General features: G+C 42.6%; 1 protein-coding gene across 2 annotated transcripts; it reads right to left on the bottom strand.

Moving 5' to 3' along the window:
- Positions 1 to 59: 59 nt before the first annotated feature.
- On the bottom strand, positions 60 to 19,439 carry LOC116376940 (netrin receptor UNC5D-like). Of its 2 annotated transcripts, XM_031838452.1 has the most exons (5): positions 17,555 to 19,439; positions 16,597 to 16,764; positions 6,179 to 6,343; positions 3,620 to 3,652; positions 60 to 1,104 (listed from the first exon to the last, which is right to left on the bottom strand). In XM_031838452.1, the coding sequence occupies exons 2-5, from the start codon at positions 16,634 to 16,636 to the stop codon at positions 821 to 823; spliced, it is 522 nt and encodes a 173-aa protein (XP_031694312.1). In that variant the 5' UTR covers positions 16,637 to 16,764; positions 17,555 to 19,439; the 3' UTR covers positions 60 to 820. The 2 variants fall into 2 exon arrangements, with proteins under 2 accessions (XP_031694312.1, XP_031694313.1); XM_031838453.1 differs by lacking the exon at positions 3,620 to 3,652.
- Positions 19,440 to 20,995: the final 1,556 nt, after the last annotated feature.

Raw genomic sequence — 20,995 nt, 5'->3', positions numbered from 1 at the left:
AAAAAGCTACTGATTTGCAATTAAACACACATTTAGAGACCCCCCCCCTTCCTGCTATGTTTATGAAAAGGACAGCTAAAAACAATGCAATCACTGCAGAAGTAGGCTAATATAAAATGCCTCAACAACTTCCTCCAGAGCAAAGTGGGGCTGACGAAGTGTTCCACATTTTACGGGGAGCCACGGAGAGGAAAATGGAAAGGAGTGATTGTAGCCGGTGGAAGGCAAAGCAGGTAGGCTGGCCTATTTAAATAGGATTGATGACCTGCTGAATGTAGACCCGGCTCCTACCACCTCCCAATCCCCCCCACCCCTCGACCGACTCTCGGGCCTTGGGGGGGAGGGGAGCCGAGGGCAGAGTGTGGGCCCCCGGCAGTGCTCGTGACCGAGGCGAAGATGTATCGCCCGTCGCCACGATGGCTATCACTTGAGCTAACCCAGAAATGTCAGTGACAGTAATGTGAATGCCTGCAGGGCCTGCGGGGACAGCCCCAGTCGCATCACCAACAGAAGTTATTGCTGTGCACAACAAAAAATTGAATTGATGTTCACCGTTCCATACCCCTCACATTGATCCATCAGTGGTTTAGGCCAGTGTAATCTGACGGAGGAGACTAGTTGCCAGTCAAATGCATGGTCCGTGGCGCGGGGGTGGAGCGTCGCCGGTCGCCGTTGAATATTGATTATCGTCTGTTTCACGACAACAGAGAAGCAGGTCTGTCAAAATACGACAGGTCCTTTCACTGGTTGAGGAAGTATAGATCCTAAGCAGATATGGAGGCTGCACGCCATGCCGCCAGATGCAAGCAAACGGCATCAATCACCGGCGTGGCCCTGTCGCGGAGGGCATTGATGACGCTGCCTTTTTGGCCTCGTGGTCACCGGTGTGGAGTCGATGGCCCTCTCTCTTTCTCTTACCTTGTCTGGTGGTCTTGAAGTTGAAGGACTGGAAACCCCCGGTGAGCGCGGAGGAGTCGATGACATCCACGCCGTACTCGCTGTGGTTCTTCCTGTACAGCATGACGGCCACCACGAGGATCGCCACGGCAATGATGCCGGCTCCCAGGCCCGAGTACAGGGCGACGTCATTGGAGCTGTCCATACCTAAAGCACACAAAACCGAGAGCGACCGTAAATTCTCATTTAAAATTAGGTATTCAAATAATTAAAGGGGGGTAGTAACAGTTTACATGGTCAAAAATGTGTATAATGTCCATTTCCACAGCATCAATTCAATACAATTTGTATGTCATAATAAACTCCAGTCATTTCTTCTTTGCCCTACTCCTGATAGAAGATTAAGAGGAACACAACAAAGTCTGTTGGGGAGTGCTGCTGTGCATATTAAAAAAAGGGTTTTATGTCTTTATGTCTTTGGTGGCTCAAGAGATGGCTGAGCAAATTCTGATGAATTGCCTCCTGTCAGTGTCAGCTGTGGCTCAAGACTAACTCTGAAAATGAAAACTAATCTTTCGGGTGTGGAGTGAGCTCAGCAGACCTCTGTAGCCCACTCCTCACCTCGGCTTGACACTAGCGACTCAATGCTTCATTAGCCACCGCAAGGAAGAAGAGTGTGTGGAGCAGAAGACAATCTCTATGGTTCTGCCGAATCGATTTTGAACTGTCCATCGTGAGACCGACAGTGTTGCAGGACTGCAATGCTTAATCGGTGGGGTGCTTTAAGCCATCGTCGTCACTTTTTCCCCCGATTAGTAGCCTATTACGACAGCGTATTAGGGTCATTGTAGGTAAACAGAAATCATCATGTAGCCGGGGGAAGGGATACTATTCGGGAAAATAACTAATTTACTATGTTTGCGAGAAAACAAAAAAACTTGTTAATTCTCAAGATTATGAAGATAGTTTTTCATTTCTACTTTCTTGTAACTTGACCAATATTAGCATGTATCATGTTCGTAAAAGGATATAGAAAGATGATGAAAGAACATGTGTATGTGTATCTTTCAGGACCTTCGCCTCGCTAAGAGGCGGTCGGTCAGAGAGAACTTCATAAACAGAAATCGTAAGGATTTATCTGATAACCCATCTGCAAAATAACATAAGGATAAAGTACAATGCATACTGATGTTGGCATTATACTCATAAAACATTGACATGAAAGAAAACACGTATATGTATCTTTCAGAACCATCCTTACCGTAATAACACTACTTTAGGGGCAACAGAATCTCCACTATTTGTCCGAGATTTTTTCTCGTAAATTTGCCACTTAAATGGGCAAAGTGTAGCGACTGACGTGAACCTTGGCTCTTGCCACTGATGGAATTAGTGCTGTAGAAGTATACATCATATTGAATTTATCAAGGCAGCAGGTAAAGATGGAGGACGTTTGGAGTTTGAAAGCTGGGGAAATTAGAAATAAAAGCCTGGTTCTCTCTGCCGCTGAAGTGAATAAAAGCCCACATCACTATTTGAGAATTCTCCGTATGTGAAAGTGTTCTTCTGAGATTTCTCCAGAAACAAGGTATTTTCTTTTTTTCTTCACTGTGATGAAGGCAGCATTGGCAATAAAGAGAAAAGGCTTTTTTGTTAAAGTGTTCCACATAAAAGAGCCTTGTCTTTGTTGTATTATTTAAGACACAGTGAGGAGGAGATGGAGGAAAAGCAGGGGAAGACAATGCTGTTATTATGTAGACATTCAAGGTCAAACACAGGCAGGAGTTACAAAGTGTTAGTCTGGCTTCGGGATGGAAATGAAACAAGAATGGAAAGTGGTAAGAAGGAGCGGACCATCTGTCTCATCTCTCTATGCTACATTGTGCACCAAAGATAGGCATAAACAAACAATGTCCAGCCGTTACTCTAAACTGTTACACATCGCATTCAAGCTGCTAACATGGAGGGCTATTTGCATAACTGCCATTAGACCCACCGGTCTATATCCAATAGCTACGATGGATATCTCACAGCGCAGACGGTCAGAGACCATGCGATGCAGCCGGTGGTCACCAGTTGTCGAGAGCACGAATCAGAGGAAAAAATTATTTTGCGTGTTCCTACCAGGGTGATCACTAGCCACACACCAGCTTAACACCCTCCCCATTCAATCATCCAAGCTTTCCTTAAAGCCTGCAGTAAGCACAACTTTTACAATAATGTGGCCCATTAATGAAAGCGCTCAAGCAGGCACCTGACAATCACTTAGCCGGGCCAACTCCAGCAAGTGATTGAAAGCTGCCACATGAAGGCGAGGACAGCGCCGTAAATTGGTCCAATTAGCACGTTTGCAGTGATTACAACCCATTAATCCTCCACAACGTAGCACATGTTCCCTTGTCACAACCAATATATCTCCCCGTTACAAAGTAAAAAGCAAAGCTGTGATGTCACGCTTGTCATAAAAGTGGGCCGCTGACTAATGACATGAATGCGTAATGAGCACATCTTGCAGGGTTAATGCAGGAGTTGCTCAGTTCAGAGTGAACTTGGGGGGGGGGATTCATAATGCTTCTGTTTCAGGAGTGTGCACTGAGCGGAGTGCAAACGACGTGTCACTCCTTTAAATTTAGAATATATTATCTCTTTCCCCCAGAATTCAGAGCATTACATATAAGTGGCAGTCGTCGAAGATGAAAGAAATCCACAGAGGAAGACTCACTTTGAGGTTTAACATCATGTAGCAGCTTTCGATCTGCAAAGACAGAGAGATAGAATGAGACAAAGAGGAGAGAAAGTGGTGATTAAAGTCCGAGCCTCTGTGAAGTGACTAACAAGTGTGGTCTCAGATCCGACACCCTGAGCAGTGAGGAGCTTTTCTGCTGACTATACTCATTGACGATATATATACAGCATCGGATAATGGCCAGGCAGGCATCATTACTGTCTTCATATCACCATAGATAAAGGTGGTGAGGTGCAAACTGCTCACAGGCTCGGAAATACCTCTGAGTGGGCTAATGATCTCCTCACTTAAGTCCAAAACACATGACTCATTTCTTTAAGATGGATTCAAGTCCCACACTTGTCTACAAGACTTTCCAAACAAACCCAAATTAACATTATAATCATATGCACATTTTAGTAGGGCTGAACAATTTCGGAAAATTTTTGTTTTTTCTGACCAGTATAAGGACTGTCTTTGAAATTGTGGTTATTTTCTAGAACTTAAACCCCTTGTACATAGTAATAAAAACATACATTTGTGCCTACCATAATGAATTAATAATAACAAACAAGCATATATTTCAAATCCAACCCAGTCAACTGAAAAAAAACATTATATTGTACTTTTTTTGCAAACCTTGCATGTCATTGTTTCTGAACTCAAAACAAGTTTCACAAATACGTGTCTAATTAGCCTTGTATCACGCTTTCAGAAACGCACGATACCACGCTGTGAAACGATTGATTAGGTTTAAGCAACAAAGCTACTTAAGGTTAGCAAAAAGATCATGGTTTGTGTAAAAATAATAATGTGTAAGTGTAAGAACCGAAGTAGCGTAAATGAATAACAACCACCTTCAGCTAACTTTCTTACGTAACGTTAAGTAAAAAGCGGAACAACATAAATAGTGTAAATAAATAACAAGCACCCTTAGCTGACTTTCTCACGTAGTAACGTTACGTAACAAGCATAATAACGTAACTAGTGTAAATAAATAACAACCACCCTTAGCTAACATTCTTACATAACGTTATATAAAATGGTAACAATGTAACTAGTGTAAATAAATAACAACCACCCTTAGCTAACATTCTTACATAACGTTATATAAAATAGTAACAATGTAACTAGTGTAAATAAATAACAACCACCCTTAGCTAACATTCTTACGTAATGTTATATAAAATGGTAACAATGTAACTAGTGTAAATAAATAACAACTGCCCTCAGCTAACTTTCTTACGTAACGTTACGTATCAAGCGCAAAGTTGACTTTTGGTTTCACAAGGGACAGGAACAATAGACTCCGGGGTAAAAGTCCTGTTTTTGTTTGTCCCATCTACCACAAATACTCCCACCCACCCTTAGTGGTCTCTTTCTCATGTTATAAGTCACTCAATATACTACTTCACTTGCTCTGAGCATCGCTTGTTGAACTACTTCACTTCCTCTGGTGACGGTGACATTCAACGTATCAGTGATTTGCAGAAACGTACAATGAGAACATTTGTTTTCCTAGCGAGTGTGCTGTTTAATCAGTTGAATTGATCCAAACAGTAAACTTGGGATATTCAACAGGTAACTGTGCTAGTCAAGGTAACACAACATAACTTTGATTTTTGACATTTGAAAGTGGTGTAAATAGCGTATTGGTCACAGCTGCATAGTTAATGGCTATGATGTTAAACTGCTTCTAGGTCAAGTCTTACAATGTTACGACGTCTGACTGACAACTCTCACTGTTAGCAGCGCTACATTTAAGCTGGTAAACTAACGTTATGTTATGTTCACGCTACGACTACAAAGATACAAAACGGTAATTTTGTCTAATGCTAAGAAACACCAGTGAGCATTGAGGAAACTTTGACGAATTTTGCCGTTTCCATTCAGCTTTTACAATGTGATACTTGGGAATACATGTGCTAAACACAGCTACTGACAGGACAAGCTAGTTCACAGATTCAGAGCCTTTTGGTGATAATGGTGTAAAATGATATGTTGCGTTCAAATTCTAAATGGCAGATTTGAAAATTTCACCAGCTGTCTTTTATGCTCAACAGCTGCGTACATTTTCTGGGATTGGGAGCCCTGATTTGTGACATTAATATAAGCTACAAATAAAATGATGCCCCTTGTGATATGAAGGCTTCACTCCTTCAAATCAGTATTGAAAATTGAAAATGAAAATGTTCAGCCCTAGTTTAGCCATTATTCATACTAGTGTTGACACAACTGGGTGAAACATTCAGCATTGCATGTGCATGATCCAAACAGTGCAATGACATTTCATTCCAGACGTCAGGCGTCATTCTGTGATGGATTCACTATGACATCCAATATGTGAAGTGAGCAGCACACAGGAGAAAGAGCGCTGACATTATCATGCACTGGGCATCTGTGTCAATCCACAGTGGGATTTCTTTCCAACACACACCTCCTGTCCAAACATGCCTTGTGATGATTTGCCATGTTAGTGTATATGTGATAGTGAGATGATAGGAAAATTCTGAGAACGATGATGATGATGATGCCCAGCAGGGAGAAAGGCCTTACTCTGGGTACACAGTCCATCTGTGCAGTTCTCAGTGGCCTCACTGTTCCCTTCGCACATCTTGCCTCGGTGTCTGGGTGCTGGGGAGTTGCATTCCCTGCTCCGCAGCTTCTCGCACTGGCTGCTGCACACGGTCCATTCGCTCCACTTGTCCCAGCCTCCGTCAACTGCAGTGTGAGGATATGTGCAAATGTGGACAAGAAGATTAACAGATACACAGTATGTTTCTGCACACACACACCAAAAAGAAAATACCCTGGGGGTGCGCGAGCTGCCTCTAGGGCACACGTGTCAAACTCAAGGCCCGCGGGCCGAATCCGGCCCGCCACATCATTTTATGTGGCCCGCGAATCGAAATTATGAGATAGAAAGTTGAAATTATGAGATAGCATGTTGTCTGTGTACCGACATTAAAACTATCACAACAGGTGGACAGGAGAGGGAACAGACCGTAAAGAGGTTTTCCAACAAGTGATTGAGTTGAAAAAGATCCAAAAATAACGAAGAGAACAATTGATGCAGAGGGAAGAAAATGTAATGAAAGATGGGAAAGCGAATACATGTTTGTGCTTGAAGGAGAAAAACGGGTCTGTCTTCAGTGTTATGAGGCAGTGTCGGTGATGAAGGAATACAATTCACGTCGGCATTTTGACACCAAACACGGAGCAAAATTTAGCCTCCAAGAAAAACATAAAATTGTCCAAGAATTAAAAGGCAGAGTACAATCACAGCAGATATTTACAAAAGTTAAGGCCCAGTGCATGCTAAAGGTATGTGAGCAGGTGAGCTCCGATCAGATACAGACTTTTACAAATGTCAGTTTGTGAAGAAACAAAATCGCAGACCGAGTTCGGGAACTAGCAGCAATCTAACAACACAGCTAGCTAAGAGATGAGCAGGTACTCGTCTTCTTCATTAGCTGTTGATGAAAGCACAGACAACACGGATACAGCTCATCTATCCATGTTTATAAGACCTGACTCTCAGTGAGGAGCTCTTGGATGTAGCTGCCATGCATGGGACAACGGCAGGGAGGGACATTAGTGATGCAGAGAGGTGACAAAAATAGCTTTGAACAAAGTTAATGTAATAACTTGTGTTTGATGATATTTGTCTTTGTTATTTACTTTAAAAGTTTGATCTTTGATAGAGTAATGTGGGTTTCTTAACCATAAATTAAAATTATTTATTATTTATTTATAATAACAGAAATGTGCTTCAATATAATTTCACATTTATATAACTGCATGTACAATATTTTTACACTTGAATAAACAATAATCGAATGCAGAGAGTTAGTTAACAATATGTTAGGGAGTAGTTACATTTATACAGTCTTAGAGTTACAACTGGCCCTTTGAGGGAAACTATGATGCTGATGTGGCCCAGAGTAAAAATGAGTTTGACACCCCTGCTCTAGGGGGTGCGTGAGAGGAAAAATGTAATGGTGGTCTAATGGTGTAATAATTAATATTAAATATAATTTAAAAAAATTTAAGTGGGATTCTTCACAAAATAAAAACATGAATTATAAAAATTCCCTTTGTAAGATTTAAATTTAAAATTAAAAACTTACAATTTAATAAATTCACTTCAGCTCCTGCCACCAGACTGTCTTTTACGTACACACTAGCTAGCCTAGCTTGTGCAGCTAACAGCTAACTTCATTCATTCAGCAACATTCATGCAAATATGATAAACTGGCTGAAATTGGGGAAACTGTCAGGTGGGACATCTGAAGCGTAAAAGAGGAGAGGGACAGAGAGAGAGAGAGAGGAATCGGAGGCGAGAGAAACAGAGAGGTGCGTTGGGGAGGGACCGGGAGAAGAAATCGAACAGGAGTCAGAGAAAGATGAGACGGAGGAGACCGAAAAGGAGGAAGGGATAGCACAGACAAAGCGGGAGCACATAGGCCCCTCGCGGAGTCAAGGTGAAAAAAGAGGAAATATGATGAAAATGATTTGGGTCTGGCCTTCACTTGGATTGGCAATGCAGATTGTCCAAAGCCACAGTGCGTGGTGTGCAGTGAGGTTCTGGCTAACAGCTGTCTGAAGCCATCTTATTTACGTCACCACCTGAACACCAAGCATGCCAGTGCAAGTCAAAAGCCCCTTACATTGTTTATATCGAAATTGGAGGAGTTACAAAACAGCCCAAAACAACTGCAGTCTCATTCATGTGTTGGGTCTACAAAAAACGCGCTACGGGCTTCATATCTGGTCACAGAATAGCAAGAAAGGGGCTACCGCACACAATCGCAGAAGACGTGTGCTTGCCAGCTGCCAAAGAGATGGTGGAATGTATGATTGGAGAGAGAGAAGCAAAAAAGTTGGACATGATCCCGGTGTGCAACAACACTGTGTCGCGCCGCATCGATGCTTTGTCCGAAGACATCCTGGCTACATTAGTCGGTCGTGTGAAGAAGAGTGAGTTTTACTCTCTGCAAGTAGACAAGCCTACAGATGTGGCCAATCTGGCCAATCTTCTGGTGTCTGTCCGTTACCTTTTCGAAGGCACGGTGCAGGAAGATTTTTTGTCTTTTTTTGTGTTTTTTATCTTGTAAACAAACGCCACGCGCGAGCAAACTGTTCTCTCATTAGTCCGATTTTTATGCGGCTATAAATAGGCTCTGTTGCTTTTTTTTTTTTTAAGGTGTGGGGGGGGGGGATTGGGGGTGCGTGAACCCGGTCGGGATGTAGAAGGGGGTGCGTGGCCTAAAAAGTTTGGGAACCGCTGTCTTAGAAGAAAATCTTATAGATTTTCAACTGGCTTTGTACATTATTGTTAGTATGTGCCAATGAACAATGGTCGACTTCACTCTGTTTTGTCGTCGCCTGGAGCTCCCTGCCCATTTCAGGGTCACACTCCACATCAGGGTCCACCGGCTAGTCTTGCGGCATCCCATAACTAGCCCGAGCGGGAGAATTTTAAATTGATCATAGAGTAGATTTAAAAAAATAAAATTGGAGCGTCACCTTATCTCCTGCTCCTTCCCGCTCCAATTTTGCTCTTGTGCCTACAGCTCACAACACGAGTTTCGGAGCTGAACCCAGAATGTCGTTAACGTTTGAGTTCTAAATCAACATTTAAATGCTGCCATATCTATTCATTGTTTTTACACCGGATGTTTCTGTGCAGATGCAGATCAAGATCAGGCTACACTGATATTATTAGTATTATTCTCTTTGTAGAATTAGATTCCAGTGGTGACTGCGTAGGATTGTTTCCAACTCGTGTGATCCAAACATTTCCCATAACCCCGGAGCGCTGCAAAGTCCAAAATGTCAAAATTGAATGAAACAATTACAAAATTCATAACATGTTTTTATCCAACAAAATATTCAGTGTTGATCCATATTTGTTGGTGTTTAGCGTTTCAAAGATATTTTCACTGAGGTCAAAAAAATACCTCTTTCTGACTTTATTGCATGTCACACCTCTTTCTCTCTCTCCCGCCGATTTCTACATCATCTGTAAAATAAAGGCAGAATACGCCCCAAAAAATATAACAATAACCAAAACGTTTAGTCTCCCCTTTTGCCACACACAAAAGCAGGCAGGCACTGACAAATTCATATTTGGTTTTACAAAGAAAAAACAATTCTACTTCATATAATCCGATCAATCACTTTATTCAAGATTGTGCTTGAGGATATTTTTTTTCCTTCGGATGTTGTCATAATAAAATAGGATGACAGATATTCTAATCTATATTCAGAAACCTCATTGAAAGTTTAGGATTTAGGCACATTTACCAAAAAGAACAGATCGTATAATCCGTTGTGTAACTGCAGACACTGTTTCAACTTTCATATGTGTGCTATATTTACACACATTAAACGTTTGAATGTTTCCTTAGTGGGCAAACACTCAGTATGACACAGAATATACGCTTGATGTGGTGGCACAGCCAGGGAGCCATTTCCTCCCCATTAACCCGCGGGCCTGTTTATATAATTGGATTTGATGCAAGTCTCTGAAACCAAGACAGCCTGGTGCATGCTAATAGCTCGGATTCCTCCGCTACGCTGTCATCTGATCAAGGAAGAGCTTCTCATGCTTAGCTTAACAAATACTGGGAGACCATATGGCGCCTGAAGAATGTTTGGCAGCAGCTGCGATGCCCATAACACGCAGCCTTGTGGGCAGAGGAGAAGATCATTTTCCTTTGTGATGTACCATAGGCCTACTGCCTACACTCCGCATTTGTTTGTGGCTTCTTCTCAGCTACTTGGAATGCAAATGATGTGTTTGCACATTGCAGAGAGAGTGCTGAGTGCTCCTGAGTTTGACCGCAGTAGCATGTGAGTGTGTGCGTATTGTTTCTCCTGACAGTTCCCCCATGACTTGTTGCTCTGATTCTGTTGAATGAGCTCATCTGCCTACTGGTAAACAATAGACGAAGTCTGACGAACTGTAGCGACTGTTAAACTCTGAATCAATTTGAACACCTTGCGGATACTTTCCAAAATCCAAGCTTCCTTTTTCTTTTTTCTTGCTGCTCACTGCATTCTTCATGTCTAGTTTCTTAAATTGGCCAGTCACCAGAACCTCATTAATTTGTTGTGGTGACATTTTTGCAGCTATAAGCAGACACTAGTTTGTGAATCTTCTGCCCTTTTCTATCTTGGTTCAGATATTTTTTTTCCTAGTTGATTGTAATTCCAAACACACTCAGGGATATATCTCCTAAAAAATAACTTTCTGTGTTAAAGAAAAGGCAAACGTTAATCATGAACCCGCTATAGGCTTAACCCCCCCTATTGCACCTGTTATACTGTCCTGGCTTCAAGCCATTGCAGCGACAGACTGGTCTTACTCAGTACATCTGCAGAAGAAACATCACTGACTGTTTAATCCATGGATGTTTAAAGAGGACTGGATACAGCATTGGAGGCAGGGCGATGTCCCTTCCTATAAAAGTTGCTCAGTGGTGCATGATGCAAAAAAAAGTAGACTTCTGTGTCTATAATATTCCCCATCTTCCCCATCCATAGGTGCCATAAAGCCAGCTCGCCAGTGTTTCCTTTAACCCCGCCTCCAAGCTCTTGGGCTTACGTACAACCGTCCTCATTATAATTACTAGGTTTTTTTTGGGCAGGTCTGAATTCATGGCTCGATGATGCACTTGAGACATCCTGAGCATAACCCCTCTCATAACACTATATAAAAACTAGAGCACATTGCATCAGTGGTTCTGTCAGAATATGATCAATTCAGTCCTGCCGTGAGTCCGTATGTGAGGGTTTAGTACTAAACTTACGTATGTCACTTAAACGTAACTCTCATCCAACACTCATAGCTACATCTACGAAAAATAATGTGCCTTGATCTATAGATATCCCACAAAACGATTGAGTATGTTATCCACATAATCATGAACGAGGGCGTTTATAGAACGTATAAGCCCACACAGGGCGGGAGCCAGGGGAGGTGGATGGGTCCTACAAAAAAAAATCTTTCAGCCAGGAGACCGCTGTTTGTTCCCCATGTGAAACGAGAAGTCAATGTTGATTTACGGGGTATTTTAATCCAAACGTCAATCTTTTCCTGAACCAAATGAAGAAGTTTTGTAGGCTTAACTTAACTATTTCAGGATCTATTCCTAAACCGAACTAAGTAGTGTTGTTGCCTTAACCTAACCAAGTATTCTTTGAAAAGGGAATTTTATCTTTAAAAAGACTGCATGCATGTATCGAGCGTGAATAGACACATGTGGCAGGCTTTGGTAGGACACCATGGGGCAGTACAGTACACAGGCAATCTGCATTGACTGAGTTTGAATTCCCTTCCCAGCACTTCGGTCTCCACCTGAGGTTCATTTCCATCAGCATTCTCTTCGCTCTCTGCCGTTTCTTGTTCAGTGGCCTCGTCATGGTGCAGCCTCTGACGTCATCCGTCTCTCGTGCTCTCCCTGCACTCGGCCCATCATTAAGGCAACGCTCTGGGCTGGCTTGTCAGAACTGGAGGGGCTTGTCAGTCAGCACCTCAGACAGCTGGGTTCATGGCAGCCCATGCTTCGCTCCTGTCTGCATCTCCTTCCTCCCACAAAACACGGATCGCCCTGCATGTCACATCCGTCATTCTGTGAGGCCCTGGTGGTGGCACAGGTCTGCTCATCTCTACTGAAGTAGGAAATTCTTATTCCTCTTTTTTTGGAATAGATTCTTTCTGGGAACTCCACATTGCAAACAAAACCCACCCTCCACAACTATTAAGGTTGACAGCTTTAATTGGCAGTGAGAGGCAGCTAGTTGGAAAAACTCCGATACTCATATATCAGTCAGTGTGTAGAAATTCCAATTTTTTTGTTTCAGACCACAAGCCTGAAAGTGATTTTTAAAAGGCAGATGTTACAGCCCCTTGAAAAGCAAAAGCTGAGTCATTGTTATTGATCATTCACCTCATCAGACTTATTCCTGCACAGACACCCAAGGAGGCCGACGGTGTCAATCGTGGCGACCGTGGCTCACTGGGTTTAGAGGGTTGTCTGGGAACCGGAAGGTCAATGGTTCGATCCTCGACTGGGACGTGTCATGTGTCGAACTGTACCTGAGCAATACGCTGAACCCCCAGGCGCCTGTCATTGGCAGCCCACTGCTCCCTATATACAGGGATGGGTCAAATGCAGAGACAAATTTCCCCCTTAAAGAGATCAATATAGTATAATAAAAAAAGATGCATGATGGCGATTTTAACTAGAAACTGTGTGTATTAATATATAAAGCGTGGGTGTAAAAGTTAGATGAGTAAAATATGACACTTGTTCACCCTTATTGATTAATTGAAAGTTATGGTTTAGCACTAAAGCTAGAGTTCAACAGTGAATCCTGGCATGGTATGATTCAAATATTTCTAACGCTGGTAAACCGTAGTATTGACGGGGTTGGGGCGTCAAGATCATTTTGAAAATTGACATTGAATACAAAAAAAAACATTGTGTTAGCAATATATCACATAATCTTTAATAACCCAACATAATTGTGGTTCAGCAACTAGCTTCTGATTTTCATGACTATTCGATGAAAGATGACTTTGAATGTAACACTGGTCCTGGATTACTGACTCGATGCTGGATAATAAGGCTCCGCATTCTTGACAAAATGTAAGTGGAGTTTTCTTGTCTTATCAAAACTCTTTATGTGTATCCTTTAGGCCTAACAAACATGTTGAATGCATTTCCTTCCTCATTAATCAATCACAAAGCCAATTTTAAACCTGCATTGCTTAATAAAGGTCTAAATTGTGAAATTCAGAGCTTTAATATAGCATCAAACAACAATCGCTGTAGTGACGTCTACCTGAGCTGAAGACTGAAGTCACTCTCCCTCTTTGTGTGACGTAATCTGAGCTTTTCTGTTCTTTTTTGACATAGCACGTACAGTACATGTTAGCTCCTGTAATCCCCAGTCTGTGTGTGCGTGTGTGTGTGTTGCCCCACATGTTGGCTAATGGCTGCCGCTTTGCATCGCGCCAGTGTGGCGGTTACCGCTGATGACGCTATCGTCTGTTAGCTCCTCCAGCACTGTTGCCGTTGTCTAAACTTTTTGTGCGATAATTTAGATGTAATAAAAGATCATAATGCAATCATCAGGACATAGTTTAATAATGTATTACATTATGAGAGTAAATGATTACATAAAAGTAAGCAAGAAAAAGTTGAATGATGAATTTAAATAAGAGTACTTCAAAGAGCATAGGAACCCTTCTAGTTGTACATGACAAGTCTTTAACATGAGGCAACTGGACTTTGTCTGTTTGGACATTTTCATCAATCCGTTCCAAATTGATGACGCCTCTTGAATGTATGTCTAAATTCAGGACTATCAGTGACGAGTACAAATGTCAACATTTACGGAGTTGATGCTTGCTTTAATATACTGGGTGATTCTTAAGCATCACAAAAAATTGTTCTGTACATAATTATCACAGTTACTTTAATATGCCGTTTAATCGGTCTCAAAACCTGCGCACAGAAAAACTCAATTTGCCTCAAAGCTCGGCGCTCTGGGTGATTGGTACAAATGACAAATAATGTATTCGTACTCATTTCCTGGTGTTAGAACTCCTTCCTGCAGAACTCTGTTGAGCACCTCTTATTGAGCCAGCAGACTTCTTCTCTGCCTTTTGATGGCACATTGCCAAGTATTTTCTTTAGCACATTCCTGTAACTGACTGTTGATTGTGCATGTCTACAAAACAAATCAGGGGCCTGCTCATCAAAACTTGGCAATAGTAAATAATAAATCATCTTTTCAAACTTAATTTACAAACTTTTCATACCCTAATGCCAGCATTCTTTACCTGACTTCTGTATTAGTCTCTCTACCAGGTCCAAATCTCTCTCATCCTGTTCTGATGCCATTAAACTAGACCCCACTGTCTGTCCCCATCTGCACCTTGGCAGTCTGAAGCCTCGCAAACCGAACAAATTGGCACGAGGCAGGCTCGTTGGACGACCTGGCCACCCTCTGAACCAGCTTTCAAGCTTCCAAGCTCTTTGGGAAAATGTGTGTGTGTGTGCAGGATGTGCAACAAAGCGCTGGGGACTGACAGCTCTACATGGAGGCATGTCACCTCTGTGCATTACACACCTTGAACATATGTTCCCTTCACACATGTTGATGATGCATAGTGGTGTGCACTCAAGCAAGAAACTATATGAGGCAACGTAAAAGACTGCTAAATATAACGTTTACCACTTTTCCCTGAAGCCTCACTTACTAGTCTGCCACCTTCCAAGCCGAGTCTCTGTCTGGATTCTCCTGCTATGGGCTAATTATTATTATTCATTTCTAAAGGCATTGCTTTCAACACATAACAATGGACTTTACAGGTAGGAAATATGCTCACACGACATAGTTCATTTCATACATAATGGAGACATATATATATATATATATATATAAATAAATTTGAAGTGTAACAGAAATGCATCTCACTGCCTCATTGGACCACCGGTGATTTTTTTTTGCACTGGATTGAACTTTCGTCTGCCAAAGCTCCAGAGAGAAAGATGTTCAAATCTGACAAAAGTTTACATTTAATTTAACTGGGGAAATGTCTCTCTATAAAATATTTATAAGCAAAACAGCTTTTTTTTTTAAAGCCCTTCATTGGTTCCTTTTATTGGTTCCAATAGACTCCTATTCTCTGCCCTCTTGAAACCGATCTCACTACTGAATGTGCACAGCAGAGAAAATGTTTTCATTTCTGTCAGATAGGACCCATTTACTATATATATGTGTGGGACATATACTGATTTTGCTTGTTTAGATCTTTCTCATATTTAGGATTTTGGTCTACATGTAGTAGACAGAGATAATCTTCATTAATGTAGAGAGATAAAGCTAAAGAAAGCTAAATGACTTTCATATACACCTCATTTGCATTAGCAAATACATTTAGCAAGGATCACACATTTTCATGAACATAAGGAGTTTATGTACATGTTTATGAACATACTGTATCTGCAAAGTTGCAATATATAAATGTAGAATGTAGGGTTGCCCAGCATCACCTAGCTTGAATGGCAAAGAAAATAATGGTAAAAGATACTTATGAGGAGAGAGAACATTCTTTTCAGCCACAATAGCAGCATGACACTAGCAACGGCAAAGTTGGTCAGCCGGTCAGTCCCGTAGTTTGGTCCAGACTGAAATACGGCCCAAAATGTTGATCCTCTGACTCCTTTTCGTTCCCTCTGAATATTGTGGATTACCAGACCAATAATACTATTCTAGTCTCTGCCCTTAAGAAACGCAGAACTGCAGAATTGCTGGGCCACTCTCACTACCAGATAACCCTTACCTTCACGAGAGTCACTTCTTCACAAACTACATCAGCTCACCCCCCCCCCCCGGAATCACACAGTGCTCTGAGTCATATGGTCTCTCCCTCGGCTGCTTCCTTCTTCTTATTACCTCCCATTCAGTTCAGTCCTCTCTCTCTCTAGCTCCATCAGCACCGTGGTACAGGGATGTTGTCAGGTCACTATGCATCTGTGCCTTGCAATCCTTTATAATTGGTTGTCTGTAATGCTGAAGAGGCAGGGACTTCCGTTCATTCAAGTCACCGTGTGTATCAGCAGTGGATGAATGTCTGACATGTTAATGTGGGTGGCATGCTGTGATAGTGCATGCTGAGAAGAGAGCTGCAATATATCTGAAAACAAATGGGAAAGGAAAAACTGTGCTCGAAGCTTAAATAATTACTCGCCTGTCATCCACAAATATCACAAGTTAATGAAATGTGAACATTTACATGTTTGGCAGCCTGACGCAATCGTCGCCACGTCAGATTAATCATTCTGAACCACGTATTTGTAACTTTTGACAACTAGAAAAAAAAGCAACTTCTGAATCTGCACAACACCATAAAGTTGTACTTCAGTGTTTTATTTTCCGTAAGAGAAACTGACTTGGGCAGAGTGCGTTGCAGGTGATCTTCTGTACAGACATGCCCTCGCAGAAAGCCCCGCCGTTGAGAGGCGCCGGGTTAGTACAGGTTCGAGATCGCTTCTGGACACCCCGCCCACACGGCACATTGCAGGGCGACCACTCCGTCCACAGGGACCAGCCACCGTTCACTGGAGGGAATTCGACAAAAAGTTAGAGAGTGAGAAGAGGTGTAGCGAGGGCGCAACACAGCACTTTTTTTTTTACTTTTCCAGAAGTCTGGCGTAGTGAAATACTCGAACAAGAGCCGGGGTTAATAATGATTATGCAGTCACCGAGGCACTGCAAGGCAACAAGGCTGGAGCAGATTGAGCACAGCACATTCATTGTGGTGGATGTATACGGCTCCCTCTTTCTTAATTGGCAATCCAATGTTCTTTGCTCTTGGATTAAGATAGAGACGCAGAACTGTACCAAAGTAAAGAAAACAACCCTTAAACGGAATAGCCATTTCTAAAGGCGACGCTGACTCATACTGGTCGACAGGTCGGAGGCGACCACTTAGTGCTCTGACTGAAGCAGTTTACTCTATGATCGCTCCGTCTAACGTGTGCGGAAGCTAAATGTTCAGCAGCGCCATCAAAGGCGGCAAAGCCTTATCGCTGGAAGGCCTCTGGTGAATAAATACTTAATAAGCAACACTCCTTTTAAATGAGATTAAGACACAGTGGCTTATTTCCTCCCATAAAGTACATATTGATTTTAAATGAGAGGCAGTAAATTGAGTGTTTGAATAATACATTCACGGAAATAAAGAGGAAACATCGCTCCTCGGTGGGTACACGGAGATGGGTGTCTTAATCACTTGTATAGGGGTGCAGGAAACTAAACAAATTGATCTGAAGCGCCGTGTGAACAGCGTGCCAGAACACCAGGAAGTGTTGTAAGGGGACAATAAGAGCAGCTGGGAGGACGGCGTACCGAAGACTATCACAGTGGCCGTGGCGCTGCGTCTCTTAGCCACGATGTTGCTGGCCAGGCAGGTATAGTTGCCCGAGTCGGACAGTCGCGCCTCGTTGATGATGAGGTTGTGGTCGGCGCGGGTGTCAATGTTGTCGTCGGTCAGGGAAGTCAGCAGCTCTTCGTTTTTCAGCCATTCCACCTGTGCAAGATAAAGGACGGAGGTGTGACTTTTCTGAAAAAATTAAAAAAATCACATTCAAAATCATTAATCAACTATTTGGCCACGATCACACCAAGTTCATCCTCATTAAATACAGCTAATATCAGCCTTTCGTCTGTATTTGCCACTGTACTAACGTTCCTACTTAACGTTCTACTGGCATAATAAGAGAAAGGAAGTGGTTAGGTAGTAAAGCCCGCCTCTTGCTTGATTTGATTGGCTACCTGGGCCAAGTGTTACATTAACGAGTGGTGTGACTCCATGCCTTTGTGACGTTACTACAACGCAGCTTGACAGGAGAAGAAACAGACGATGAGACAGGTTGTAAAACCAGATTACAGAAAGTACTTATTTGGAGGTAAAGTCGTATCTAATATGTTGACAATAACAGAAAGCAATGTAGGTCATCATTTTGCCGTTCATTTTCCCTTTCTCTTACAAATAGCTGTGGCTAACTGTCTGACTGCTGTGTTTCTTAAGGGTTATTACTCCCTGAGATGACCCCGGACGATGTCACCGGGGTCATCTCACAGGTCACAGGTGAAACGTGTGAAGTGCACCCACAGCAATAAAACTGTATATACTCAATATATACACTCTGGAGCCCCTTTGGGATGCCCTTTAGGGCAGGTGGGGTGATTCTGACATCCAGAGCAATGTGAGTCGTTTTTAACCCCCACCCCAGTAAAATGCTGCAGCTGCACTTAACTATAGTTTTTACAAAAAAACAACACCCTTGATCTTAAAGTGGAGGAGTTTTCTTTTTAATCAGTTCAGTGTGAAAGTTCATCAACTGGGCCATTGTAATGTCAGCTACAGGTGGGTTCTGGTATTCTCTTTTGTGATTGTCCTGCTGAATTTCGATGTATATTAAAGACCACATGCTGCAAAGGACGATGAGTAAAATGGAATGAACCTGAAATTACTTAAATTTCAGAGGATCACAGTGAATATGTTATGCCCCATCTCTCCTATAATGCCAATAGGCAGGATGTTAAGTTCAAGTTCAATTTTCATACTTGGCACAACACCATGAATATCTTCCAGGGTCAATACTTTCTCACTCCTAATTCATTAAATAAGGCAGTTTGGTCATTGGTCTTACGCTTCAAACTAATGCTCAACAGAAGGTAGCCCTCTACTATCAGTTTCGCATGCGTAAAGTTCTGCTTGTTACATGCATACACTGTCTTTCTCAAAATAAACAGAAAACAACTTGGTTAGGTTAAAGGGAAGATTGTGATTTGGATTAAAATTAGTTGTTTTTTACGTAGTTCAGTAGATTATGTTACCTATGCAACATAAGTTTAGCATGTTGCGCAATGTTGCGTTACATAACTCAACTTACATATGTTACTTAAAATAAGTCAACTTGATTTTGGTTTCACACGGAACAAGAATGTCGGTCTGCTGGGTAAAAGTCCTGTGTTTTTTTGACCATCCATCCAAGCCAACCTCCTCCCTACCATGTAGAGCACATAGACTGCATATAAGAAGTGGACATAGTCGTCTTGACGTCACGGGACGTCACCCATTGGTTTGTGGACTGAGGTCTGGAAGCCTCCAGTTGCCATCCTGTTTTTTTGCAACCAGTGAACGTAAGGGACCATATTTGGGGATAGAGAAGACGCTTATGGCTCTGGTAGCGACCTGTCAATCACAAGGTAGCCCCGCCCTAAAGCATACCCTGCTTTATGGTCTATTTGACTCTAAATGGACCATAGTTTACTAAATGAACATCATGCTGTATTGAAGACGACTTGAAACTAGAGATTGAGACCATAAACTCATGTTTACAATGTTTACTGAGGTAATATATCAAGAGAAGTAGAGTCATTTTCTCATAGACTTCTATACAACCAGAGGAGTCGCCCCCTGATGGCCAGAGAGAGATTAGGTTAAAGTCCCTTCAGCATTGACTTCAGCTTTCATCAGTTGCTGCTTTGTAGAGCGTCATAGTTTGACACTGACCAAAATCCCCCCCCCCCCCCCAGGCACTGTGGATAAAAGTGGCATGGCTGGCGTTTTCCACCTGTTCTCAGACAGAACATGTGAACGGCCCCTTAAACAGTCAAAGGAAGCACTATAACCTCTCGCCAGCGACAGAGAGAAAAACGAATTATAAATTACAAACTTAGCGACACTTTACTGCTTCTACCCTGGTAAGGGCGCTGCATCGCTGCGTTTGCAAATTACATTCATCGTGTGGCAGAATGGGCCGTGCTGATGGATTTATGGAAGGAAGCGCACAGGCAACCTTTATATTAAACAACACTCTGGCTGGATGCAAATATGAAGCACCTGTGGGCATGCAAACACTGGGTAAATAGAAATGACACACAGACCCCAGGGATGATGGATTGCAGGTATATATTGACACAAATAAAAATGATAATGAACATCATAACACAGTAATCACTTCTCACTTCTCAGTCAAGTGTACCACTGTTAGCAGGAGTTGGGAATTTTCATTTTCAGAGGGGAGAGGAGTACAGTACAGAGGCGGTAGAAGCCTCTATTTTCCCGATGGCCTGGAAGAAAAACTCAGAAGCCCATCTCCAAAGGCTCCCAGATTCTTCTCCACAATTAACAGAGAGCCTATGGCGCGGGTTTTCCATCAAAAGGTAAAGCGCTTAGCATCGTTGGATAAGAAAATAGAGAGACGGAGGAGTGGGGGACAGAGCCTAATTTCTCATGATTAAAGTCATCTGTCACTAAACCCCCCCCCCCACCACCACCCTCCGACTCTTTATGTATTTATCTCAATTCTATCCTGGTTAATGTGTGACTCGAAAGAGGCAATTAACGCGTGGCCCTCACAGCAGGTCCATGCTGCACATTATCTGTCTGCCTGCCACTGACGGGCCCGTAGGTAATGATGAAAAGATTCGCTGAGCAGAAGAGGGACAGAGAGGAAGGGAGCAGGGAGGTGGTGGGAGGGAGAATAATAAAATATGAAGGGACAAATACAAATTAGCCTGGCAAGTGTGTGGCAGAGGATGTGAGAAATGAATTGCCTAATTGGCACATTTGTTTCAATTAGGATGCGGTCATCAGTGTCAGCCTTGACGGAAAGGGTTTCCAGGCGGGGGCCCCACATCAGGGCTTCCTCCCTGTGATTTCATTACCGCGACCGCCCCTGAAGGTCACCTCCCCCTGCCCAGCGGCCGGGTCCTAGCCTCTCCTTAAGCGCACACACACACACACACACACACACACACACACACACACACACACAC

The sequence above is a fragment of the Anarrhichthys ocellatus genome, unplaced genomic scaffold, assembly GCF_004355925.1.
Source record: "Anarrhichthys ocellatus isolate YVR2014 unplaced genomic scaffold, GSC_Weel_1.0 scaffold727, whole genome shotgun sequence".
In the NCBI taxonomy this organism is placed as follows: domain Eukaryota; kingdom Metazoa; phylum Chordata; class Actinopteri; order Perciformes; family Anarhichadidae; genus Anarrhichthys; species Anarrhichthys ocellatus.
Note: the sequence above shows the minus strand (reverse complement) of the source record. Positions and strands in the feature narration are given on the sequence as shown.